Source organism: Macrobrachium nipponense, chromosome 18 (genome assembly GCF_015104395.2).
Source record: "Macrobrachium nipponense isolate FS-2020 chromosome 18, ASM1510439v2, whole genome shotgun sequence".
Taxonomy (NCBI): Eukaryota; Metazoa; Arthropoda; class Malacostraca; order Decapoda; family Palaemonidae; genus Macrobrachium; species Macrobrachium nipponense.
In genome coordinates, this window is record NC_087211.1 from 17,697,762 (window position 1) to 17,725,574 (window position 27,813).

At 41.2% G+C, this 27,813-nt stretch overlaps 2 protein-coding genes across 5 annotated transcripts in view; one reads left to right on the top strand and one right to left on the bottom strand.

The window, feature by feature from the left end:
* The window catches only part of LOC135196891 (carbohydrate sulfotransferase 4-like), a 69,097-nt gene extending 48,535 nt beyond the window's left edge, over nucleotides 1–20,562 (top strand). For all 4 annotated transcript variants that reach the window (XM_064223679.1, XM_064223677.1, XM_064223678.1 and 1 more), the window contains 6 exons: nucleotides 10,166–10,292; nucleotides 11,939–12,069; nucleotides 12,873–13,034; nucleotides 16,676–16,780; nucleotides 17,327–17,502; nucleotides 18,275–20,562. In XM_064223679.1, coding sequence (XP_064079749.1) covers nucleotides 10,166–10,292; nucleotides 11,939–12,069; nucleotides 12,873–13,034; nucleotides 16,676–16,780; nucleotides 17,327–17,502; nucleotides 18,275–19,001 — 1,428 coding nt within the window. In that variant the 3' untranslated portion in view covers nucleotides 19,002–20,562. The remainder of the gene's footprint in view (nucleotides 1–10,165; nucleotides 10,293–11,938; nucleotides 12,070–12,872; nucleotides 13,035–16,675; nucleotides 16,781–17,326; nucleotides 17,503–18,274) is intronic.
* Nucleotides 20,563–23,202: 2,640 nt separating this feature from the next.
* The window catches only part of LOC135196893 (PR domain zinc finger protein 13-like), a 5,046-nt gene continuing 435 nt past the window's right edge, over nucleotides 23,203–27,813 (bottom strand). The window contains 4 exon segments of the mRNA XM_064223680.1: nucleotides 23,203–24,578; nucleotides 24,581–25,006; nucleotides 25,801–26,083; nucleotides 27,298–27,813. The exon segment at nucleotides 27,298–27,813 is cut by the window's right edge and continues 435 nt beyond it. Coding sequence (XP_064079750.1) covers nucleotides 23,809–24,578; nucleotides 24,581–25,006; nucleotides 25,801–26,083; nucleotides 27,298–27,603 — 1,785 coding nt within the window. The 5' untranslated portion in view covers nucleotides 27,604–27,813 and the 3' untranslated portion in view covers nucleotides 23,203–23,808.

Here is a 27,813-nt window from a genome sequence, read left to right on the forward strand (position 1 = left end):
AAAAAATGCAAGTCAGTCATTAGAATAAACGTACGAAGAAGCTATAAAAAAAACATTTCAAAAACATCGTTGTCACGGAAGCGGAGATGATTCAAGATAACTGTCGACCCTCAGTGACAGGTGATAAGAATCGGCCGGAAGGAGGAAATTAGGCCCAGAAGGCGGTACCACCCACTCCCCCCCATCCCCCCACCCCCCAAAAATTACACAGCGATGATGATCGTGGTGACGTAGCTGTAAAACTGTAACTATCGAAGGACGGGGGTACCAGATAAAATGCCAGAATTTATCTACGCACTGGACATTCGTCTGCAGCATAAACTTGTGTCAAGTTTCTTTTTTTGGCGTCTTTTACGTCCAATTGAAGGCCAACGAGTCGACACACACACACACACACACACACAGATGGGAGATATCCGCAATAATATCTTAGACGAACTCACACTTTTTCTCCGTCTCACCACGAGACTGTGTGATCACACTCAACACGGCGTAAGGAAATGCTAGCGGAACTGACAGACAACAGTTAGAGATCTTTTCTTTGCTAGATAATGACGCCCCCTCCCCGGCCTCTACCCCCGCCCACCCAAGGGGTTTTCGGGGGTCGTTATAACCAGGACTGATATCTCTCGGAGGTCATTATCTTTATATGAGATTGACAGTCTTTTGTTTATGTTTTTGAAGGTCAAACTGTCAAAATTTTAGTGGAAGAGAAGAAAACAGAAAATGCAACGCGGAATAAAGCAGAAAAGAATAAAAAAGGGATGCGTTCCATTTCGTCATCGCCCGTAAAGCGTGTGAACGTAATAGAGAGAGAGAGAGAGAGAACTCAGTCTCAGAAGAGTGCCTCACTTTTGATGGTGGTGGTACCCGCATGGCGAAGGATTGCCCTCAATACCAGAACAACTTGCATGACGATTCAGATAAGTGTGAATAATATATATATATATATATATATATATATATATATATATATATATATATATATATATATATATAGTTTGTGTTTTCGTATTAATCTTATCAGACTTGATACCCGCGTCTATAAATATCTTTTTTTTTTTTTTATTAAGATTTCGTAAACACCTTCAGCGGTCTCTGTACATGTTTTGAAGACATGAATATGCTTTGCATTATACATCTATATACGTATACATATACTATATACTTGTATATATATACATACTTTTATTATATATGTATATAGTATATATATATATATATTATATATATATATATATATATATATATATATATACATATATATATATCGTTGCAATCCGAAGTAGCCTGGTTGCAATTCCACCTGCTTCCTTATGTTGCCGCTTTGCATATCATATATTCCATAACTATTCTGACGTCAATCATTGTTATCTGAGCTACTATCATCGTGCTATGGTCAAAGGGATAAGATAACACTTGTCAAAGTAGACGTTTCGCGCGCTGAAAGGTGACATACGAGGAATTATTCTGTGTGATCGACAATCATTCAGCGCAATTGCGTTGACCTATAACGAATCAGTTTACGTTATTAGCTAGCTAAAAATCACCAACAATATGTTGGTGTCACGCATTTATTTTGCGTTAACTATCAAAAGATTGCTTCAAATGCGCTGGAGCGACAAATTACGCTGTGTCATTGGCTAGAATTCATTTGAAATACATTGTTGTAATATTATTTTCCTCCGAATGAAGTCGTCAAATACTTTGACATGAGAAATTACGCTGTGTCATTAACTAGAATTCATTTGAAATACATTGGTGTAACACATTATTCTGCTCGAGAATTAAAATGGCAACGAATATCTACCGACGCCACGCCCTCCGTATAGGGCAAACCCTTCCCCGCTACGCAATGACTATAGTAGTAGATTCACATCAACCGTGCATTTAATCTCTAGGCCAGCTTATCAATCACAGGGCTGGAAACTTTCAGTCTCTCTCGAGAGTTCATATGGGTAGAATCTATGTTCCACCTCTCCTGGATACGTCTTTCGAAAGTATCCCTCAGGAGAGGTGGAACATACATCCTGCCTATGTGAACTCTCGAGAGCGACTGAGAGTTTCCAGCCCTGTCATTGGCTTATCAACAGCCAATCAGGAGCGTCGTAAGGGACTCGCCAAGACATCAAATGCACGGGTGATGTGAATCTACTCTAGTAGAATAGAGACCAGCCGTAGTGATTTCAACCAACTTCAGAGCACTGATTCTTAACTGGGGGGGGGGGGGTGGCGTCAGCAGCCATTTCCAGGGGTGGCTCGAGTCTTAGGGGAAAATGACAAATTATCTGATTATGTTCGTTATTCTCTTCACAGAGTCGCCGAAAAACCGCGTTCAGTATCTCACTGATTCATTCCCCCAAAACTGATAACACGTCTTCCTCTTATTTTTCCTTTTCCTTTCAATCTGGGAGGGAATTTGACTCATGGATGCGGGCGGGGGGGGGAAAGGGCGGGGGCGGTGGGGGAGCGTGGAGAGAAGAACCAACTCTTAGAGGGGGCGTAGTCATAATAAAAAAAGTTAAGAACCGCTGGTTCAGGGGTTGAACCAGCGCCCATGAAGAGTGAAAAAAAAAGCAGCAGTAGTCGAGTGTCTTGAAAATTACGAGTGGTTAACGATCCAGCACCCGGTAGGGGGGGAAGGAGTAGTGCCGTCGGTGTACCTCACGTGGCGCACTGTAGGTAGGCATAAGTACGGCTTTTTTTTACAACGTGCGTTCGACCCTTAGCTTCCTCGACTTTTTTAGCCTTGAGTGGCTTAAAGTGCCACAGAATAGTATAGAGTATACAATTAATGCCAAATGCAGGGTCCTGTGAGGTCATTCAGTACTGAAACGGAGATTGACAGCAGAAAGGTTTCTCTTAACAGGAGAAAAACCTCAAAGCAATTGGTAGGAGAGGGTTGAGACACGTAAAATGAAAGAAAAAGAATATGAACGGAGGTACAGTCAAAGGAATGAAAGGGGTTGCTACTAGGGGCCGAGGGGACGCTGCAAAGAACCTTAAGTAATGCCTACAGTGCACCACGTGAGGCAGGGTGACAGGACTAACCCCCCTTACAGGAGCAAGTACCCCAGTGCTTGGTTTTATAGCCTAATTTAAGTCGAATCGAAACAGTTGAGGAAACAGAGCTCTGTAGACGGCAATGACAGGAAAGGGGGCGGGGCTAGCAAAAGGGGGCGTGGCTGATAGGCAGCGAGAGATCTTGGAATCTATTTGGTGAGCCCCACATAAGCATGCTATGCAACATAATATTTTAGAACGCAATGAATGAGCAGTATTTAGACAGAGAAAATATATTAGCATGCCAATCATTAGCATGCCAATACACCCCATTTGCAGCCAGTGCAAATAAATAATAAATAGGTACATAAATAAAGACTTCCCGGATATGCAAATGAGACAACTTGACGACAACAACGCCACCGTCTATCTGGGCCGGACGGAAGTTGAGGGGAATATAGGCGGGTCCCAAGAATTCCTCAGCCGGGACCTAGGCATATTCGGTTCAGGGCGTTTCCCGGACCATAGGATGGGAGGACGCAGTCAAGTTATTAGGCACGATGTGGGTCAGACCCATACGCACTTGATGGGAATGATGGTGGCGATATTTTAGACGTGTCTTTTGATCGTATTGCATCTTTTTTGCACTTAGCAGTGAATTTTTCTTAAATTTTTATACATGGGTTAATCTTCAACTCGTATTTTACTCGTTTATTCATATTCTCATCCATTCATTGATCAGTTTATTCATTTATCTTTGTTTTTTTTTTAAATAATTGATCTGTTCTTTCTGTATTTCTTATCATCTGTTACTTCTTTCACGTGAACTCCATATTCTTTGGAAGCTTGAATTTCGAGTCACTGGCCGCCTCTCCCCCACTGTGGTGGGCTTGTCCCATATGAACATGGGTTTAATCTTCACAGTAATAATAATAATAATAATAATAATAATAATAATAATAATAATAATAATAATAATAATAATTGAATTTTAAGTCCATGTCCCTTGTATGCTTGTTCCATATAAATAATGGTTTTTCTTCCGATAATAATAAGAATAATAATAATAATAATAATAATAATAATAATAATAACTAATAATAATAATAATAAAAATTTTTTCATAATAACTAATAATATAAGGGGTTTATCTTCTTTAAAAAAAAATAAATAATAATAATAATAATAATAATAATAGACTTCAGCAGAAAAATATTAATAATCGAAAATCGTGCTACTGCATTCGTCCACCTTTCCCACACTTTCACTACTTCGCCCTTTCCCTGCTCTCTCTCTCTCTCTCTCTCTCTCTCTCTCTCTCTCTCCTGACGTGAAAGCCACAGCAGCGCCGAGGGAGTGCTGTAGGAGAAAGCCTTCGTTGAGGGCTCCGCCTTCCACCACAGGTGTAGCGGAAGGAAGGAAGGAAGGATATCATTTAGGGAAAGGATCCATTCCTCACTCTTGTTTCTTCTCCGTCAGTACAACTGAGGAAACGTCTGATGGGACGCAGTAAATTGGTTTGGAGTGGTGAGGGAGATTCTCCTTGTGAGGGAGATCCTCTCCTTGTGGTGGAGACGCCACTTGGTTCGGAGTGCTGAAGGAGATTCCCCACCAGAAAGACCCACTCTCAGGTTGGTGTGTTGTCTTGTGAGCAAGTCTTGCATTCCAGAGGCGTCCACTGAGCTCTCTCTCTCTCTCTCTCTCTCTCTCTCTCTCTCTCTCTCTCTCTCTCAGGAAGATAATGAAGAACGTCGACAGACGAGAGAATCATTGTAATAATTGTCAAAGATACTATCACCTCTTCATACACAGCTGGTGGGTCGGATTGGAAATTATATAGGTTGTTGGGTTATAAGATTTTAAAGGTGATTGGTGTTGTGCTTGCTGGTTGAGCTGGCCTTGTGCCAGCACAGTCTCTCGTGAACTAAACAGGTAACGCCGGTGTTTTCATTACTCATTGACCATTTGGTTTGGTCCTGTGAATAGAGATATTCAACCGAACAACGTCGAATCGGAAGGATAAATAAACTTGTTTGGATTTCAGGCCTATGAAACACTACGTCATATTGTTTTCAAAAATAAATTAAGGGGAAAAATCTATTTTCTATGAATGGTATTCATGTTGAAGAACTGACTCGCACAAATTATACATAGCGCCTCGGTGGCGTGGTTGGTATGGCCTTCACCTGCCACCTCGGTGGCCGCGAGTTCGAATCTCGGGCATTCCATTGAGGTGTGAGAGATGTGTATTTATAGTGATAGAAGTTCACGAGTCTTGACGTGGTTCGGAAGTCACGTAAAGCCGTTGGTCCCGTTGCTGAATAACCACAGGTTCCATGCAACGTAAAAACACCATACAAACTAACACACACAGATTTTACGCATGCGCTGTACTAGAAGCCTGAGTGAATGATTAATTCGTCGTTTGCATTTTCCTGCAAAACTTCTTATTCCGAAAATTGGATAGAAATTCTGGCGGTACATTTTCCTCATTCTCTCGCCCGTCATCATCAGCCCATGAAAGTGGCTATAGAAATTTCCGTTGTCTGACATTATGACAAGATTGCCTCATCTCTCTCTCTCTCTCTCTCTCTCTCTCTCTCTCTCTCTCTCTCTCTCTCTCGTATACATCTGTTCTTTAAGCTTCAGAGAAGATATATACCTAATGAAGAAGATGATTTCACGATATAGCCCACAGGCTAATATAATCTGCAGTACTAATATAATTCACAGACTTTTTTTTATAATTCACAGACCTAATAGAACTCACATATGTAATATCATTCACAGACTTTATATAACCCACAGACCTTGTATATTTCATAGACTTAATATAACCAACAGACCTAATATAATCCACAGACTTAATATAACCCACAGACTTTGTATAATCCATAGACTTAATATAACCAACAGACCTAATATAATCCACAGACTTGCTATAACCCACAGACTGAATAAAACCCCAGACTTTATACTCCACAGACTTAATATAACCTACGGATTTTATAATCCACAAACCGAATGTAACCCACAGACTGACTATAACCCAATAGAATCCACAGACTCGATAGATCCCTCAGAATACGCTTTGCTGTTGGCGACAACAGGGACTAGAAATCTGAAGGAGACGGAGGGTCAAAATATCCTAAGGAACTCGAAGGACCAGCTCAATTGGCAGTCCGTCAAGAAAGAGACCAATTCTTGGGACAGTAGGGACACCAGAGCGCCCCAGTGGCGTGATCGGTATGGTCTTGGCCTGCCACCTCGGTGGCGGCGAGTTCGATTCTCGGGCATTCCACTGAGGGAGTTAGATATGTGTATTTCTGGTAATAGAAGAAGTTCACGAGTCTCGACGTGGTTCGGAAGTCACGTCAAGCCGTTGGTCCCGTTGATGAATAACCATACTGGTTCCATGCAACGTAAAAACACCTTACAAACAAACAAACAAGTAGGAGACACCAGGATCTCCTCGGGATCTCAGTCGGGATGTCGACGCAGGCTGATGACGGTCGAATAACCCTCTAGCAGAACTGACCAGTCATCTCGCGGCGAATGGTCGAGACAGGAAGTTGACGATGGCGTGTGGGGAAATACTCTTCTCCTTGTTCTTGCAGTGCTATGACAAGCCAGAGCCGAACTGATAAATTTGCCTTTGGCTCTTTAAGAGTTCCGTGACAGGGAGAATTTGGAACGTGACTGGGAGAATTCGGAACACGCGCTCACACACGCATATTTAGAGAGAGAGAGTGCGTGTGTGTGTGTGTGTGTGTAAACCTAATTGAAACTGCAAGAGGGCTGTTACAAACCTCTGGGGTTCTAGTACAGGTTCTTAGGTACTTTATTTTGCTAGGATCGTAGACAGTAAATGCAACCCATGTTCAAGGAAAGCAGGCACAAAAACACTCCAGAAAAACTTAACAGTATTTATTACAAAACAGAAATAAACAACTTAAATCAGCCTTGCGGGTTTAAGTAAAATACATGCAGCAAAACAGCTTAAAGCAAGAGGACTAAATACCAAGTCCTCAACGAGCCACAAGGCACCCTAACAGCTAAACATCGAAACCCTAACCAAAATTCAGAGGAGAATAAATATTTCATAAATCAGTGAGGATCCAAATATATGCCGGCCAAAACTATCCTAAATAACAAAAGGCTGAAGGAAGTGGAAGATATCAAAACAAGGAAAACCTTAAATTTACCTACCTAGCCATACAGCTAAAGATATAGAATATTGTCCACCAATAAGCAATAAGGGCAACAATAAACTTATAATATACACAAGTAAAAACTATGACAATGTATACGTATATGTATATAATATATGTACTGCACGTACACTGACAGTTCTAATAATCCTTACGTCAGGGATGTCGGGCCGAACTAGGAGTCCATAGCAAGCACATAACTGCTACCAAAGGGATGAACACGATCGCCAGGACAAAAGGGCATAAGGCTCCTCGAAGGAAACAACAGCTATACTGTCTTACCTGGCGATTGCCTCCCTACGTTTCTCCTCACGAGCCAGGGCTCACACACATCCCCGAAGAAATGCAGAAGGACGAAGGCAGAAGTGGCAGGTGAATCCGTAATCAGTACCGGGATCCAGCGACGGTACCAATTTCCCATGGGCTCCTCTGACGGGAATAAGGGGTAATACGAGAAGTCGCAAATAGCATACGCTTCTGCGGAACCCCGTAAAGCGGGCACTATGGTCGCAAGTAAACGAAGAGCCGTGATCTACAGTACCAGAGTCGCAGGTGACTAATGCACTTACGAACGGTCGTGAGGAAAGATTCCAACAGCGCCGTTTCCAAAATACACTGCCAAAAGGTCGTCTTCCAATAATCCAAAAAAGCTGCTCAAGGGGATGGTCTGACAAGGAGCGTTCCAAAGCCCGAACTTCGGCGGGCAGACCATCAACGTTCACAGTACAGCTACAAACCATCCACCGTAACTCAAAAACAAATCACAAAACAATTGTTAGAACGATAGTTCACAGAAATAAACCAAAGGGGGGAGGAGGTAGGCGCTCAATAACACAAAAACTCTTACATAAAATAACAAGCATTTTGGCTGCTTAAGCAAAAGAAACTTAAAAGGAAACAAGGCTGATTTAAACTTGATAAATAAAAACAAAAACTACGTTAATGTAATAAGGGCACAGAATGTTTCATTTGAATTCCTTTATCTATTTAGTCAAATAATGCGTGATGTTGCAAAATGCGGAATTGTCAGAAACTGGTAGGAACGTTTACATGGGCCCGCAGAGATAATGCAGAAGAGTAATGACTCCTAAATCACTCCCTGTCCATATGCAAATTATACTGATATCAGTGACGTCACACTAAGCATAGTGTACGGATTTCATAGTTTTATTATATATATATATATATATATATATATATATATATAATATAGCAGATAGAAATAACATCTCACCCTTATACATTATCATTCCTTTATATCGTAATATTATGATACACCAGAGTAAACAGAGTAAATGAGGAGGAAAAAACAACAGCCATATCTTCCTAGACATAGAGTTCAACTTTCACGCGCATGGAGATGACTAAAAACATCCAAATTTGGCCAATAATTAGCAAAACCCAATTAAAACAGGCTTAATGGCAGATCAACCTTCAAAAATTGCTCTTAATTGCTTAAAAAAAACCTTAACCCAACCTTAAAGTGCCAAAAAATACCCAAATTTGTAAGATATATATATATACATATATATATATATATATATATATATATATATATATATATATATATATATATATATATATATATATATATATATATATATATATATATATATATATATACTTTTAGGGCACAATTTTTTTCACGAATACAACATTCATTGAGCAGAATGGCTTTTTCTCTGTTAACCAGCTTTTTTGAAATTGCTTCATATTTTCTAATTATTTTCTTCACTTCATTGTTCAGGTTACTAATGGACACATAATGGGGTTCTTCCATTTACTCCAGTATTTTTACACGCGACAGCTGTTTCGTCAACCTATACGTATTGACGTTATCAAGCGTACTGTTGTTTGAGATTAAGATGGCCTTGTGCCAGCACGGGCTCTTGCTCGTAGAGCAGCCCGTATACGTAGATACAAATATGAACCTGCATGCGTTTTATGTCATTAGGACGGAAAGGTAGTACAGTTGTCAAAGACCTAGTTTTAAGTATCTACAAAGGACTATAGTGAAAAATAAAATAAGACTAATAAATAACTATGTTAACAACAAAAATTATATCATAAGTAGAAATTAGGTCATTATATACACATTATATATAAATATACACTAATTACACATATGTTTAATTTATTGAATGTCATTGTGCGCTCCTGTCCGCGTGTGGCGGTTTTGTTCCACGAGGGCAAGGATCTTTCTGCCTTGCGTTCGATGTTGTTAAGGTTGGGGTGTTGCATGGCGATGCTGACTGCTTCAGATATCAATAAACGGTTGTAGTTGCCTTTCTTGTGTATTATTTTGGTATTTGTGAGAAGTTCTTGTAACGATGGTTTTTTATTGTGGGTATCTAAAAAGTGCTGGTGAATGGCGCCTTGGTTTCTATGGGCCTGCATGCGTCGTTTGAGTGTGGTGGTTGTGTGTCCAATATAGCATTTTTTGGGGGACTGACATTGCTCGTCAGCACAGACAAACTTGTATACTATATCAGATTCAACCTCTTTCTCCGTCGATGGGGCCGCACTATTTTTCATTATTAGTCAGGCCGTAAGGTTCGGGTTGCAGTAAATTCTGGTTGGTATTTTGTTATATGGCGCTACGGGTGGTTCCTCTTCGCAGTATACCAAGGATGGCTTTCTTTTCATCTTCGTGGTGTTTGTTGTATGATATCTGGTGGTATATCACTATTTCTTTGTGTCTATCTTGTGTTTTGTCCCTCGGGATCGGGTTATGGAAATCCTCTAATCTCCTTTGGACCATTTGCTGGATCAAACGACGCATGGAAGCCCATAGACAAATTCATTAGGAGGACAGTAAATGAACAGTAAAACCTGCTCCTAGCGATAAGTGAGCACACGATGTCTCCTCTTAGGATGGACTAACAAGTCTTTGAGACATCCTAATCCTTGTAACTCCTTGTACCTACAAAGAAGTTTTCTCTTTTTTTCAGATGCGGATGCTGGGCAAGATGTGGGCGGTGCTAGCAGCCAGCAGAACAAGACGCGTGGTGGTCATCCTGACTCTGATCTGCCTCCTCTTGGCCGTCCAGATCTTGACTCACCGAAGTACTACCTCAGGTGAGAGAGGCTAACTTCCCCCAGTGGGATCTGAACCCACGCTGGTAATGGAACTTGGGTCTTCCCTAGGTAGGGACTCCCCAAGGGTTTTAACCCGCTATGTATCCACCTTTACAGATGCGTGTTTAGTACCACAAGCCCGTTGGGGATAACCGTAAAAATGTAAACAAAAGACTGTAAATACCAAAAAGATAATGACGCCCCCCCTGCCACAACAGTTTTATCCTGCTATGTATCCACCTTTGCAAAGGTGTGTTTAGTACCATAAGCCCATTGGGGATGCCCATAAAAAAAATCAACAAAAGACTGTAAATATAAAAACGTATAAATGATCCCACCACCCAAGGGGTTTTAAATAACCCGCTATGTATCCACCTTTCCAAAGCGTACTTAGTACACATCCCATTGGGGATGCCCATAAAAATCCGACAAAGACTATAAATATCTTAAAGATAAGATCCCCCCCTAAGGGGTTTAACCCGCGATTATCCACCTTTCCAAAGGCGTATTTAGTACCACAAGCCCATTGGGGATGCCCATAAAAAAATCACAAAATAAGACTATAAATATCTTAAAGATAATGATCCCCCCTAAGGGGTTTAACCCCGCTATGTATCCACCTTCCAAAGGCGTAATTAGTACCACAAGCCCGTTGGGGATGACCGTAAAAAAAAAAAAAAAAAACACCAACAAAAGAATGAAATATCATAAAGATAATGACACCCCCAAGAAATATTAGTCCCAGATAACAACCCCCGAATTTTGTTGGGAGGAAAGATCCCAACCCTTAACCCATTACACCACCAAGAACGATCTGAGCGTATTTCAGGTCAGTCTCCCTTCAGAGGATGTCGTACAATTGGAACTTTTGCAGAAGTTCAGGCGAAGATGTGATAATTGACTATCCTACAACCATTCGCCTTGCATTTTAATACATTTTTATATATTCATTAACTTATGTTTTCTTTTTTACCTTTTCTTACTTCTTCTTAATGAACAGCATATTCTTTGGAAGTCCGTGACCCCTTTGGTGGACTTGTTCCATATGAATAATATAAATAATCATAATAATAATAATAATAATAATAATAATAATAATAATAATAATAATAATAGCTGACCATGTGAAATATCTAGCAAATTCATGTCCGGTGTTACAAGAGTTGAAATAAACCCACCCATAACATAATGTTAAACACCGATTGCTTTACAAGCTGACACTTGTAGAGTCTCTTTAAAGTTTTCAAGTTTGCTCATGAGCAGCAGAAGCATTACTCACATGTGGTCAGTCCCAGAGACCAAATATGTACACTAGATCAGTGGCTCAGCTCCCTACACTAGGACCAGCCAGGGGGAACCTGGTAGTGGTTACTGGTGACTCAACAAGTAGATCTACGTCCCCTCCATGGCTCCCAAATTAATCCTAACTAAATACCAAGGCAAAGTAGTGAAAAAGATCAGACTTCCCACAATACCACAGGTCAAAATACTGACAACATTCGAGAGTATAAAAAAAGGTAAAGAAACAGGCAGTCATAACTGATCATTAAAATCAATTAAAAACAATAGTAACAATAGGAATTCATCTGAGAGAAAAGACATCAACGTCAACCGGTGCGCAAGTTCATTTCTCCCTCTCCTTACAGAGACTGTGATAGAGGATCCCTCAAGAGGCCAGAGACTCCTGCCAGTGGTTGAGCAACAGCAACTGCAGCAGCCCTCGTCAACCCAGGCCCCAGAGCCAGAGAGCCAGGGCACGGCAAGAAATGACAAGGATGTAAGTTAGAGCCTTCTTCTTCAGAGCTTCTGTGGCAAGGACTTTCGCTGGTTGTCTTCATGATGAGTAACTGAACAGCTCACTTTCATTATTTTTGCCTGAAGTTGTGTTAGAATCAGTGATTCTGCCTGAGAAGGGGCTTATAGCTGAAATTGATATTTTTCTTTTATCAGATTTTGCACTGACATTCACTGACATTTTTCAGTATCTTCAGATACTTCTGATCTAGGGTAAACAGAAAGATGAATATTACTAAGAATCATTTTCTGTGTCATATTATCAATTGTTGCTTTACTTTTTTTTTTGTACATTTCAATCAGTCCTCTGGCAGGGAATTTTCAAAAATTATTTCACTTCGATTTAAGTAACGTAAACTCTATTATTTTACTCTTGATGCCATTTCAGTCAAGAACAATGGGTTATTCAGTGGCGAAAGAAAGGCATTTCTTAGGTCAGTCTTTCCTCCTTTGTGGGACAGCCTCTCCGGGAATCTTGTAAAAATTGGAGCCACAAAAGCTGAGGCGAAGATGCAACTCATTGCTATCCTGAAGCGGTTCTCATTTTAGTTTAATGATTCACTTACATTTTTATCTATCTATCTATTAATTTGCTCGATTATTTTGTTTTATGTAATTACTGATCTGTTCTTTCTGTGTTTTCTATTAACTTCTGTTACTTCTTTTAAATGAACGCCCTATTCTTTGGAAGCTTGGATTTCAAATCAGTGACTCCCTTTAGTGGGCTTGTTCCGTGATAATAATGATAATAGCTTCTTCTTCTTCTTCTTCTTGTTCTTCCCGTAGTTGAAGAAGCAGCAGCAGAACAAGGCCAAGGAGGAGCTTCTGAAGAACTTCTCAGCCCTGGACACGAAGCAACTTCAGAAGTTATGGCGGATGCTGGACTCGACGAAGGACCCCCACTCCGTTCCCGAAATCCGCATCAACCAGGCACTCCAGTCGCTGAAGGTAATGGAGAGGTCGAGGATGTGTGTGTTTTTATAACCTGGTGGCTTTGTCTGTCCGACCTCAGATCTAAAGAAAACTACATAAGATAGAGGGCTGCAAATTGATATGTTGATCATCCACCCTCCAATCATCAAACATACCAAATTGCAGCCCTCTAGCCTCAGTAGTTTTTATTGTGTTTAAAGTTAAAGTTAGCCCCAATGGATCGTGCATCTGGCAGTGCTTTCCGAAGGCATGGGATGCACCCTCACTCCACCGCAGCTGGTGAGCAACTGATACCTACCGATCGTAGCTGACTGTTTTAAACAGCATTATACGTTGTACAGAAAAATCTATTTTTCTTCCATCTTTATACGACCGAGAAGAGACGATTGATGCAGGTGAGGAATTGAGGTAGGAAAGTTGGAGCGGCTGGACAGCTAAAACAAAGCAACCCAGAAAATAAAGATGAAGCAGAATGATCCAAAGGTGGGACTGAGAGAAAATACCGCATTTTGATTAAGAAGTAACAGTGAAAAAAGTGAGTGCAGCCAGGACCCTAAAAAGACACTCTCCTCTGGAGGTAGGCGTTCTTGAGTCTATAGATGCGACCCATCTTCCCAATAACCTTCTCAGATCAAAGAAAAGAGGAGAGGAAGACGAGTATGATCATTCTATTATGACAGTCAAAAGTCAGCTCTTATGCTGTTCTGAGCGCAAAGGGATTCACTCTCAGCTCCAGAGTTCCTTCATTCCTCCCACCGTTAGACTGTGGAGGAGGAGGCTCCCTGAGGATGTTGTGTAACTGGAGCCTCTTCAGAAGTTGAAGCGAAGATGCAATGCATTACAACCCTCATACAATTCTATGTATTTCAATAATATAAGTATATTCTTACTTGTTTGTTAATTTATCTGTTGTTTTAATGACTGATCTCTTTCTGTATTCCCCATGACCTTCTGTTATTCCTTTCGAGTGAACGACACATTCTGCGGAAGCTTGAATGTCAAGTCAGTGGCCCCTGTGGCGGGCTTGTTCCATATGAATAGGGTTCTTCATCTCCTGAATAAATAATAATTCAGTGAACGATGCTTAGAGCTGTTATTCCATGAGAGAGCTACAATGCTCACCACAAACGGCTGACGATGCACGCATGTGAGAGTGTAACTCCGTGGCCTTAATAGTAAATTAACCTGTCACATGCTACCGCAATCGACTCCCACTTTCCCTGACATTTCTCCACCCGGGTAACTCCGCGAATCTAGAGATTCTCTCCTGGACAAACACCGTCATCCTTTCAGTAAATGGGGTTTCTTCGCGCTATGGAAATGCTCCCCCATCCCCCAACCGTAGCCCGATGTACATTTCACCCTTTTATTCATACGGCTCTGCAAACTGTAAAAAGACATCCACGGTGCTGGGCGTGCCCCAAGGGCGAGTCTGTATTGTACGTCTGGCAGCTTACTTCCAGCGGGTGAAAGATTTCCAGTAAATGTCACCGTTGAGCAAAGCGCGTTTCTCTCTCCGTCGACCTCGAATCTGTATAGTTTTTAGTCGATGTCCTCATGGGAAACGCTTGCCTTCTGCTTTTGTTCGTAGTTAGAAGAATGCGTAGTCGATAACTGGCTAAATCATGACAGAAACTTTAAGAAATATGATGGTCCTTGTATACATTCTGAAGGCAGGACTGGCGGCCAAATTCTAACAAAATATCTCTTTTAAACAATCCGTCATCAATTCAGATCATTTCTGAGTCGTGTGAGACCTGTAAACTTTCGAATGAAGAAGAAAATGTGTAATCAAGTTGGTCCACGGTCTGTCTTGATATCCGAATGGGCAGTGTTTACTGTGTATGACTGTTCTGAAGCCTGCCCGGAGACGATATTATGATTCTAGATTATAATATATATATATATATATATATATATATATATATATATATATATATACATAGTGTGTGTGTCTGTGTGCAGAAGAAATAAACTTGGGGTGTTTGTAAATATTCAAAATCAATAAGTAAAATGATGTTATTAATCAAGTTATGGAGAGAGATTCTAGTTTCTGAAAAGAAAATGTATCATTAACCAACGCTAAAAAGAGAGAGAGAGTCTAGAATATTCTAGGCTCACTGAGAACATCACTGAAAACAGCGTTGCCGCAACTTGACAAGCTGTCACTGAAACTGAGCGCATAGCCTCTAGCACTGAGTGATGAATTTGATATATATATAAAAAAAAAAAACACTTACTGTTCACCTGGCCAAAGGCAGCGTTAACCCCAGTTCAAACGAGTCTAAATGCTGTCAAGGTTTTCTGGGTGTAATAAGTAGCAAGGCCTACTACACTATCTGCACTGGCATACTTAATAGTTTCCTGCCTGTATTGAGTCAAGGTACTCGTACCGAAGCTTAAAAAGACCAACTTTCCAGGAACCTTGAAGAGCAATTAGACACCCCTCTGGAATGTGCTCCTTATGGCATCATTTCGACTCATCTGGACAAATTCAGTGAAAATTGTCTTCTTTTCTTTTAATTACAAGTTTTGGTATCGAAAGGCCTGATCCATCTACTTTCAGACATTTTCTTTATGGTGAATATGGCGTTGTCAGCTTGTTATGGATGACAATACTTTTACATATATTTGAGAGAGCTGCTTTACAGAATCTGCCAAAGCCATTTTTTCCCAGTCTGTAAGGCTAAACATACTGGGACTCACTTCACTCCACTTCTGAGTAATATGTCTCAGAAACACATAGCTGATTAGCACAATTTCTAGTATATCTTGCTGTGAAGAGTTAGCCTTGAGAATCTTTCTAGAGCGCAGCTTCTTTATCATTAAGAAATTTATTTGTTAATTTATCTCTTTTTCTAGTAACTGATGTCCTCTTTCTGGATTTTTCATTACCTTCTGTTACTTCTTTCGAATGAACACCATATTCTTTGGAAGCTTGAATTTCAAGTTAGTTAGTTAAGACTAAGCTGACCGTTTGTTTCAAGAGCAGTCTGCAAGACACATGGAAAGACTAGCTAGTCATAGGTTTGGGCAGTGAAACGAAAGACACAATTGTTGAAGTAGTAAGTGGCCAGGGGAAAAGTTTTCCTTGTATGAACCAAATTCTTTTCACTTACAATTGCAACTGCTGTTTGTGAATACATTCCAGTGACCATATTTGGTTGTGTATGGGACCAGAAAGTGAGTCTTTGTCTGTGTATCTAACCTGGCCTAGCAGAAGCAGTAGCCAGTAACTGCAAATCTTCTGGGGGTGTTTATAGAGGACTCTCAAGCTGGCTTCTGATCATCTGATTAATTTTCTTCAGGGCATATGTGTACAGGCTATTAGGTCCTGCATCAGTAGTAGCTGACCTCATTTAGACTGTGCATGCTGAGTAAACATGACAGGACCAAAAAAAGCTGTTGGAATCTGTCCAGGGTTATACATAGCCAGACCTATCAAACACTGGCTTATCATAGCATTATACTGAGTACATTTACATAGCTAGGTCTTTCTAACACTGAAATTTCATAGCATATACTCAGTACGTATACATAGCTAGTGTATCTAACACTGGATTATCATCTCTCTCTACTGGGTAAATGTAATGAGCTAGGCCTATCCAACACTGGACTATATCCTATAGGTCTAATCTATGATGCCTTCATTGCAGATTCGGTTACTGGAGGAAGTCAGCGGGAAGAAGTATCCACTGATTATGGACGCTGCCCACAAGGCACTGGCCTTATCTGAGCATCCAAGACCGGAGCCCCTTCAGGTAAAGCTTAGCGTCTTGTAACTGTAATGTATTTAGAGAGTTCAGATTCATTTGGAGTGTTGTTTCGGTTTGTTTTGTCTCAAGTTTGCAATCTTTTTGTAATAATTTTACAAAATCCAACATTTGTTTATTACATTCACTTATAATTTATGCCAATAACTTTACATTTACGTTCTCAATTACACATTTCAATCTCAAATTAATTCATTTTTAAGTATGTAGGCTTAGCGATCTTCATTTTGCCCCAGGAGAACTAGGCAGTGCAATTCATTTTTATTTCGAGATTCAATGACTGGATGAAATTCCTTTTAAAAGTCAAGTAGTGGAGTGCACCTAAATCATAATTAGAAATCCAGATCTCACCTTTTGTGGCCTAAATTCAAGATTTGCATTCCCTGATTCAGTGTTCTTCTAAAGAAAATCTCCCTTTTGTGGCCTGAATTCAGGATTTAAATCTCCCCAGTTCATTCTGTGTCTAAAAAAAGGTTTAGTCCATTGAAGTATAGTGACAATGGACTAGTTAGAACGAAGATCCCTCCATTCCAGATTGTCATAGCTACAACCTGGCGTTCAGGATCAACATTCCTGGAGGAGCTGTTGGCGTCCCATCCTGCCGTGTACAACCATTATGAGCCCCTCATGCAGTTCGGTCTTCGACAGATCAGGGATGGTGGTGACTCGGACAAAGCCCAGAAGTTGGTACACTCCCTCCTGCTGTGCAAGTAAGAGAGTAGTTTCCTTTAGTAGTAGTCCCTGAGACAGGTTGAATACAAGTAACAACACGTTATTAATTCTATAAACAAGCTCTCAGATGCTATATATTATAGTGGTCATGTTTCTTCCCTCATGTTCTGCAGTTGTTAGAATTTCGACAAAACACCTGAGGGTGTGTCCACACACCAGTAAAAGATGTGAACACACATCAGCAACTTGTCACACACATATCACAGATAGGTTGAATACATGTTAATGACCTATTAGTTATTCTAAAACTAGTGCTTCATACGATTATCCAGCATTTGCCAAAGTTTGTTCTTCACTTAGTCCCTGACTTGTTTTAAACCAATTTGTGACAAAATGTAATAAGTTAAGTATACCTTAGTTTTACCAGACCACTGAGCTGATTAACGGCTCTCCTAGGGCTGGCCCGAAGGATTAGATATTTTTGCGTGGCTAGGAACCAATTGGTTACTTAGCAACGGGACCTACAGCTTATTGTGGGCTCCAAAGCACATCGAGAAATGAATTTCTATCACCAGAAATAAATTCCTCAGATTCTGCGTTGGCAGAGCGGGGAATCGAACGCCAGTGTGTGTTTATGGCATGTTTTGATGTGGTGTGGCTTCACACTTAACCATCTGTTCCACAGTATTTTTACGCTTATATCTTACTCATACTTGAAACTCAGCTAAGTACCTGGTCTTTATTAAAGTAGTTTAGGATTAGAAAATAATGATGCTCAGGCTGCCAAACTAAACGACTTTCCATTTCCAGCTATAACGGGCAAGACGATTACATCAAGACAGCAGTTAAAATACGGGACATGTTCAGCAGGAACACCGTGTTGTGGCAGTCCTGCAGCTCTGACGACTACGGCGATGCCATGTGCTACAACGAGTCCTTCCTGAGAGGAGCCTGCAAGCTGTTTCCCTGGGCAACCATGAAGCTCGTGAGGTTGCGACTAAAGCTCCTCAGACCTGTCTTAGAGGACAAGAAGCTCAATGTTCGAATTGTGTACCTGGTGAGGGACCCACGCGGAGTCATCAACTCCCGAGTGGGCACAGTGAAATGGTGCAGTTCCAAGGACTGCAATGATCCCTCTTACCTCTGTGCAGACATGGACGACGACCTGACAGCTGCCATCCAGCTGCAGAAGGACTTCCCCGGTCGTGTGTACACGCTACGCTACGAGGACCTATCTCTCAATCCCGTCAACAAGACGAAGGAGCTTCTGGATTATCTCGGTCTAGACTTCGACCCTAAAATGAAGGAGTTCCTGGACTCGCACACCACCAAGAACTACGACAAGCCTTGGAGTACTTCGCGGGAGTCCAAGAAGAGAGTCACCTACTGGGTCACGAAACTCGATGACTACAGACTGAAGGCTGTGCAGGACGCTTGCTCGCCCGTCATGGAGAGGTTTGGTTACTTACCGATAGACTCCAACAAAAACATAAGCGTGTCAGATATACTTGGACCAATGGTCTTACCAAATTCATGAGGGTGAATTCTTGTTTAGGTGAACTAAGAAATGCCTGTGGTGCATACAAACTCATGTGATAGTTACTGAGTGTATTTCCTTGTTTTCTTGAGGTCACTGAATTTTTTTTAATTATCATGTGTATGAGCTATTCCTGAAATAGTTCTGTGACCCTGTTCTCTCGTTGAAGAGCTAGATGTATATTTGTTATTTTCCAAACAAATTTTTGTAAACATATTCAAAGACTTTCGACTGCGGTTGTCTTATGAGATACGCTTTGTGATACCGATGGAATTGCAATGGCTGTGAGTATGGAACGAACATTTATAATTTCCACTTCCCTTGGGAAAACAGTTTAAGTGAACATTAGACACATTTAAATCCCCTTCTACGGGAAAGATGTACCATGATTTGTTTGATATTCAACAGTGAGTTGAATAGGTGAGTGAGCAAAACGAATCGCTTATATTTTAAAAGTTGTTTCACTCGAAGGTTCAAAGGTCACTCCCAAGTGGCAGGGTCAGAGGTCGGGTCACAGCTCTGTCACTGAAGGTCTCAGAGACCGAATATATAAGTATAGATATCAGTGGGCTAAGTGTGCCCCCACTCCAGCCAAGCTGAGACCTGGGGGAACCAGGCAATAGTTGCTTTATACAGGAGAGATGTGTTTCTTTCCTTTTTCTTTATTCACTCTTGACGCTTTCTCCGTCATACTGAATATACTCATCAGTAATTACAATCTTCAGTTACATTCCTTTTCCTGAAGACATTCAGAAGAGCAGGTCTTCGTTGTTTTGCATAATTAAAGTACTTTTCACTTTTCTCCTGCTTTCTCTATTCAGTCCCTGCTATTTCAGCTGGGGTTGTGGCCTGGCTTGTAATAATAATAATACTAATGATTATAATTACAGAAATAATAATACATTTGATGTAGTTATATACTAAAGTGGCCTTTATTGTGACGTCAGTCCGTTGCCTTCATATGTTTGCATAACTCTTGTGCCTTTTACGTTATTATTATTATTATTACTATTACGTTATTTCTTCTTCTTTTTTTAACATTTCACTATTTTAATCCTTCATTTTCTTCACCTGAATCGACTTCTGTTGAGATCCCGCCTTCGACACCGCCTCAAGAGAAGGCTTAACCCTCATCAACATTGTGGCCTTGCACGTGCCTTTATACTAGTAGCCATAGTTTTCGTATTTTTATCCCTTCCATGCACTTAGACGTGCATGCATGCATAAATACATGCGTGCATACTTACTGGTATGAGAGTACGCTGTGTCATTTTAAAGTGTCTTCGTGTTGATCTTCTGGTGCTGTTTTTCATATAAGGTGAGAGCTGTTGCAAAGGCAAGCCTTCACAATTACTACTAATACTACCACTTTCGGTGTGTATCGCACGTTTTCTATTCTGCTATCTGATGCAGCCTAGACTATTTTTGTACTGAAACGCGAATAAAACGTTTTTAGTGTGTGTTTTTTTTTTTTTAAGACTTTGGATACTGAGTGTTCCTGTATGCGGTAACTTTGTCAGTTTGTAGATAATCTATGCAGCATGATGCAGTATATATATATCTATATATATATATATATATATATATATTATATATATATATATATATATATATATATATGTGTGTGTGTGTGTGTGTGTGTGTGTATATGTGTGTGTATATATATATATATATATATATATATATATATATATATATATATATATACATATATAAACTTTTGACTGAATATTCCATTTCGAATCAAGAACCCTGTACCTGTAAACTGCCTGATGTCTCAATATTTTTGTTAATATTTTGACCCCATGGGAAAAAAATAAGTATTTCAAAAATGGCATGGCTGTATTAACATTTCACTTAAAAATTGCACGAATTATTTATGAAGTGTAGTAGTCTAGATGTCAAATGAGACTTTTGTACATTTTATGCTTCCGTTGTGGATATTGTATTTATATCTTAAACAATTTGTCATGATGGCGTACTGTACATTCCCTTTTCAATTTCTGCATAGTCTCCCCTCCTTACCTCTCTCTCTCTCTCTCTCTCTCTCTCTCTCTCTCTCTCTCTCTCTCTCTCTCTCTCTAACCTAAGGGTAAAACATAATTTTTTGCAATGGAAAATGTCTTCTGGCTAAGATTTTTTTTATGTACATTTTAATATTTTCACGGGATTGGCTAATTCTGATTGTGTACTTTAAAGATTATATCAATTACGATTCACGATGATTGTATTCAGCAAGTTGTAGTACAATGATTTGGTGTCATATCGTCAAGCTTTTGTAAATATTTTGTCTTGTCTCTCTCTCACTCTCCCTCTCTCATTGATCATGGTCATTCATAGCCGAATATTTAATCACAATCTGTCACACACGACGTGGACACGATTCGTTCTTCCACGCAAACATTTTTCACGCATGCGTGCAACAGACATTTGCGTCCTACTAGTTATTCATATTTATACTGTGGGCACGGGTGTACATATTTATGTGTGTGTTTGTGTGTGTAAGTGTGTATTTGTATACGAGTTCAAATGACTCCTTTTTTTTCAAATTACTTGAACAGGAATGAATTGCAGATATTTCCCACCAAGAAGATGAATTTACTCTGTGGTCAAATAAACAGTTTATTTTTTTGTTTATTTTGTCTTTCCTTCTGGCTATCGCATTCGTCGCGCATTGATTTTAAAATTGTTTTTTCTTAGTTAATATAAAGGTAAATTTCCAGACTCATCCCTCCTAGGCCTACTTTCTTCTTCCATTACTTCACCACGGCAGCTGCTATGGTACTACTGAATCATTCCAAAATCCCATTGGTCGCAGGAGCTATCGCAGCTTTGTTGCTCTCGCTAGTAGTAACTAGGTGTTTTCGTAATGTGATCTGCAAACGTCATTTATTTATTTTTACTATCAGTTGTGACTTATATAAAGCAAACAGGTAACTTGTTTCTAGATACATAAGAAAGTTATGCATTGAACTGTGCACCTAGACGCATTCTCTCTCTCTCTCTCTGTGAGTCGTTATGGAGTAGTCCTAGGAGTATCTCTCTCTCTCTCTCTCTGTGAGTCGTTATGGAGTAGTCCTAGGAGTATCTCTCTCTCTCTCTCTCTGCGTGTGCCGTTATGGAGAATGGAGAAGTCCTAGGAGAATCTCTCTCTCTCTCTAAGTGTCGTTAACGATAACGAATTTTCTCTAGGCCTACTAGAGAAAATTCAACATTTATCGTTGTCCTTTCCGTCGTGTTATTGTAAAGTTGATTTGCATTCTAGTACAATGCGGTTAGAACAGAGAAACCTGTTGAGTACAACGAGGAATGGCTTGAAGATAATACAGACGAAATGTGTTCCCTCCATAGTGGCTCTTCTAGAGAGAGATATTTATATATCCATCTAGGCTCAGAGTCCAGTAAGTTTCCTGAGTCTATTCTACTGTTTCCACTGACTCACTTTTGTAAACCCTCTTTTAGCAGGGAATATCAGCAGCTAAGTAATTATTGCTCATGTAGTTTTTTAATCAGTAAGGATAACTTTTTTTTAAGACCACTGAGTATATATACAGTTTATATATATCAAATTACCAAATCCTTGCTTTTGTTAGGCTGAAAATTGGTTGACTGAAACAACTGGTATTTATTTAGCAGGCAGAATTCTTGCGTGGGAAAACTATTCTTTAAGTTTATTACAATACTGTGCTCATGTTGGGCAAAATCAGTCGTTTCCTGTTCGATACTTGCGTGTGAATAATCATCTTTGTACGAAGAGTCATGAATAAAGATAAAGTCATACCGAGCAAATTTTGCAAAGCTTTTGATTTGTTGTCCTTAGGATTGGTTAAATCCTTTTTTTTTTCACAGCCTGCTTGTTCTATGATTCTCTGACCACAGCTGCTGTCTTAACTCTCGCTTTAACCTAATAATGACCAGGTATACCTCCTCCTCCCCCCTACCCTTATTACCTCCAGGAAACACTTCTTCAGTTACAACTGGTTTTTCCCGCAAATTGGTCCTACCCATGTAATCCACGAATACTTTTTGTATTCTTTATCTCAGTCACAGTCAACCTTTGTATTACCCATTCCTTTCTCCCAGTCAGTGCCATGTAATTGAGAATTCTTAATTAGAATTCTTAATTCCATCAAGAAATAGAGACCATATTCTTTGGAAGCTTTAATATGAAGTCAATAATGGCCCCTGTTGTGGTGGCCTTGTTTCACATGTTTGTTTGTTTGTATGGTGTTTTTACGTTGCATGGAACCAGCGGTTATTCAACAACGGGACCAACGGCTTTATGTGACTTCCGAACCACGTCGAGAGTGAACTTCTATCACCAGAAATACACATCTCTCACTCGTCAATGGAATGGCCGAGAATCGAACCCGCGACCACCGAGGTGGGACGCAAACACCATATCAACCACGCCACTGAGGCGCTTTTGTTCCATATGAGTACTACGTTTCATCTACTGAATGATAAGAAAGAAAAACTACTTAGGTGTTCACTACAGAGGAGTTGAAATGTGACTGGCGATTACACCAAGCAGATGTGAATAAATGGCTGAAATTCTCTTGAATGTAGTTGATCAGTCAAAGCTTCGCCCATTTTATTTTCTCGTATTAGAAATTCAGTACAATAATCAGATCTGAGACGTACAAAGACACCATATAATAAAAATAGAATAATTACGGTCAGGATATCACAGTGTTTTGGCACAGTTTCACGTGGGGTAAAACAATTGCATAATGTTAAATATAAGAAGGATGTACCCTAGAAAATTCGTTGGCTTCTGGGAGGTATAGCTACAGTCGAGGAGCATTCAGGTGTCATGAGTGGTTGACACCAAGTGGCCGCTGCCACTGTCACCAACTTCCACTATTTCACCGTCATCCTCTTCATTACCACCGTCATCATCATCGCCATCAGGTACTTCCTCGTCATCTCGATCGCCTTCTTCGTCAGTGTCCGTCAGAGAATGAGTGGTATTCAGAACGGGCAACTCAGGGTGCCTCGATCGCAAATGGCGGTCGAGGTCTCGCCTTCGTACGAGCACCTTCCCGCAGTGGTCGCAGCGGTACGGCGTCTCCCCTTCGGCGTGGAGGCGAACGTGCTTGTTCAAGTTGCTCGGATCACCGAAGGGCCTCAGGCAAACCTTACATTTGAGGGGTTTGTACCCTGTGTGAGTTCGAATGTGAATCTTGAGTCCGTATTTCCTCGAATAGATCTTGCCGCAGTACAGGCATAAGTGGCCGCGTCTACTTCGGCCTAGGTTAGACACCAACGTTTCCATTTCAGCGCAAGGGTCTACTGTAGGTGGAGCTGCAGAAGTGGTGAGCAAGGGACGGGCTCCTCCTCCTCCTCCTCCTCCTCCCGTTAGGGGCATAACCGGCATGATCGTCTGGGCACTTCCTGGCTGGTGGGCGTGGCAAGGCAACAACGATCCTAGGAAAAGGTGTGGGCTTATCAGAGCCTCGGAAGGGAGCCCCGACGCGAAAGGGCGGGTCGCCGGTGGCCTGGAGAAGCCGTGAGAGGGACCAGGGGACAGCAGGAGGCTAGACGGATGCGGAAGAGCCTGGAATCTTATCGCCAATGAGGGCGGCTCGTGCTTCCTGACCCTCCGGAAAGCTGATTTTGGCTCGTGGGCGGCGGAGAGCGAAAGATTCGGCTCTGGCGAACTGACGGGGCTGCTGGTCGAATCAGGTGACACGTGTTTGTTAGGCCTAGGTGAGGATGGGCTCTCGGCACCTCGGAGAGTCGCGTCTGAAACTGACCTGGGCGCGATAATCTGAGGCTTTTCTGGGGGCTCTTCAGTCTGACCGGGAAGCTGTTGACGGAGGAGGAGGAAGACGGCAGAAGGGGCGTGTACCAAGGAGGCGCTGCTGGCTGTGATGGGGCGGTGGACAGCCGATCCCACAGTATATGGGATGGTATGGTATCACAACGGGTGGCCAGGTGTAGTTTCAGGGGGTTGGGCGCAGCGTACCGCAGATTGCACTTGGGACACACGTAGGCGCCATCTGGAAGAGGGGAAAAAAAAAACCAAGTTATTTCCTGGAATTGGGATCCAAATCTTTAAATGTTTCGAGCACTATGAACCGGTTTAGTGAATGAAAGCTTTTGCCAGTCCAGAACATTTCAGATATGCAAGGGCAGTAGTAGGAAGAGGTCTGGATGAATGTTATGGTTGCTGCGGGTTGTAGTAAGTCTCGCAGTCGAACGTATCAGTCCCAGAGGTCCTTTATTCTTCACAACATTGGCCTGTGGAACAGTTTCCCTGAGAATGTTGTGCAATTGGAAACCCGAAAGTTGAAGCGAAGATGCAATGTAAGTACTACCCTAGACCTAGAGCAACTCACCTTATATTATTTTAATACTTTGCGTACATGTTTATTTATTTATTAATTTGTTAATCTATTTATCACTTTCTAATAACTAGTCTCTTTTTTTCTGTATTTCCCATTACCTTCTGTTACTTCTCTCAAATGAGCACCATATTCTTTGGAAGATTGAGTTTCAAGTCATTGGCCACCATTGGTTTGTTCCGTATAAATAGGGTTTATCTTCTGAATAATAATAATGAATTTCAAGCCAGTGGCCCCTGTGGTGGGCTTGTTCCCTATGAATAGGGTTCATCTTCTGAATTATGATAATAATAATAATAATAATAATACTAATAATAATAATAATTGAATCTCAAGTCAAAGCCCCCCGTTCTATGTGAATAGGGTTCATCTTCTGAATACGTAATAATAATAATAATAATAATAATAATAAAGCAAGGACACTGCAAAAACCAATCAGAGACTCCAACCTCGTATGTGGGAAAAGTTGAGAAAGGGTAGACTCAGATTCGCAGCCACTTCTGAGGAGAACCAGAGGGCCAGTCCTTCCCCCGCCTTCAGCGCCCTCGTCAGCGTCAGTCTCAGGGCTCGCGGGCCTTTGAGGTCACGCCCTTGGCCCCCGCCTCTGCAGTAGCTTTCCGGGGCGTACGTGAGGGTCGCAGTTTCCGTGTGGACGTCGGTGGCCAGTGGGAGTGAGGGAAGCCACGATGATAGTTGTAGGTCGTCGCCTGCGACCAGTTCTCCTCCGACGACCTGTGTGGCGAGTTAATCATGATAATAATAATAATGATAATAATAATAATAATCTGCTTTGAGGTTGTCCTCCTGTTACACCTCTCAGACTTTTTTACCGTCAATTTCCCCTTTCAACAGTGAATGACCTCCTATGTCCCAGAGCTTGGTAGTAGGCCTAGATTCTGTTACGCCATTGCCTTTGTGGTGATGGCTTTGTCAATCAGCCTGGACCATTCCTCCAAACCGGATAATAATACAGTATGAGGAGCACTTGAATATGCTTGCAAAATGTGCAGTACGTTGACGTCTGCTTGTAACGCGGCCATGTTGCAAGCAAGGAGAAGAGAGACATAAATTTTGTATCGAGGTATTTAACGCCAGAATTGTTATTTATTATTTCATAAACATTATTAGCTATTATTTTGTAAATATGAATATGATGTTATTTATTATGATAAAGTTTAATATCACTGTAATATTTATTACCTATTTATGATTGTAGTACTATTTATTGTCTTATAAGCATTTCCTTCGAGCACATCAAACATATACACACGCACACAGACACACTAACAAACAAACAAACATAGGGTACCCTAACCATACATTACATCTACAGACCTGCGCGGAAATAATAACCAACAGACTTCATCGTTACCGACAAATTTTCATCTTTTAGTCCTAATGACTCCCCTCGCTTTGCAAAGGTTGTTTACATGTTACTTAAATGCTCATATTATCACCACCGGCTTAAAGCCTTGATTTTTCATTAGCTGATATGATTTAGCTTTGGAATTAGTGAAGAAATAACTTAAAATCGTTTTTTAAGACCAGATGGATTTGCAAACTCCAGATGTGGCCGTCACTTATTATAGATATTTAGAACGTATGCGTAGCTACAACCCCTTTCACCCCTTTTACTGTGCCTCCGTTCGTAATCTCTTTCTTCAATCTCACTTTCCCTCAGCCCTCTCCTGATAATTGTTTCATGGTGTAACTGCTTTGAGTTACACCTTTGAATTTTGTTTTTGTTTTTTTATTTTTACTCTCACCGTTATTACGGGCTGCTCGGTGAGCAAGAGCCCGTGCTGACACAAGGTCAGCTTAATCAAAAACAACGTCTCACCGTTTCAGCCTGAATGACCTCATCGTCTCCAGCGCTTGGCCTTTGGCCTAAATTCTGTATTCTATTCTGTTCTATTCTATTCTCTTCTATTCTCTAAAAGTCTCACCTTCAAATCGAGTGCGTCAGCGTCTGAAAACCTCTGCTGGCGAAACTTCTCCTGCGTCAGCACCAGACGCAGGTCTTGGACTCTGTGGCATCGTGTCGAGGTTCCCCTCGGTAGGTCGGTGCCCGCCACGACGGCTCTGAGGGCAGCAGCAGGAGGAGGAGGCCCGGGCGTCGTCGCGACAAGATACGACGACGGGGCGGCGCCCGTAATGCCAGCGGTCGCAGAGGGGGTAACTGGTGAAGAAGGCGTGACGTAAGATCCCCACACTTGCCCGTGATTGCCGACCATGTCTGCTCCAACAGTCATTCCCCTCGGACAAGAGGACCCAGTCGCTGACGGAGGAGGAGGAGGAGGAGGAGGCAGAGGACCTTTTGAATCTCTACTCCAGCAGAAGCAGTAGCAACAACACCAAGCGTAGCTCTACTGCGGCAGGAGCAGTGGCACGTGCCAACCAGCGGCCGAGGAGCAAGTGTACGGAGCGCAGGACGCGCCTGGAAGTTTATATATGCGTAATAT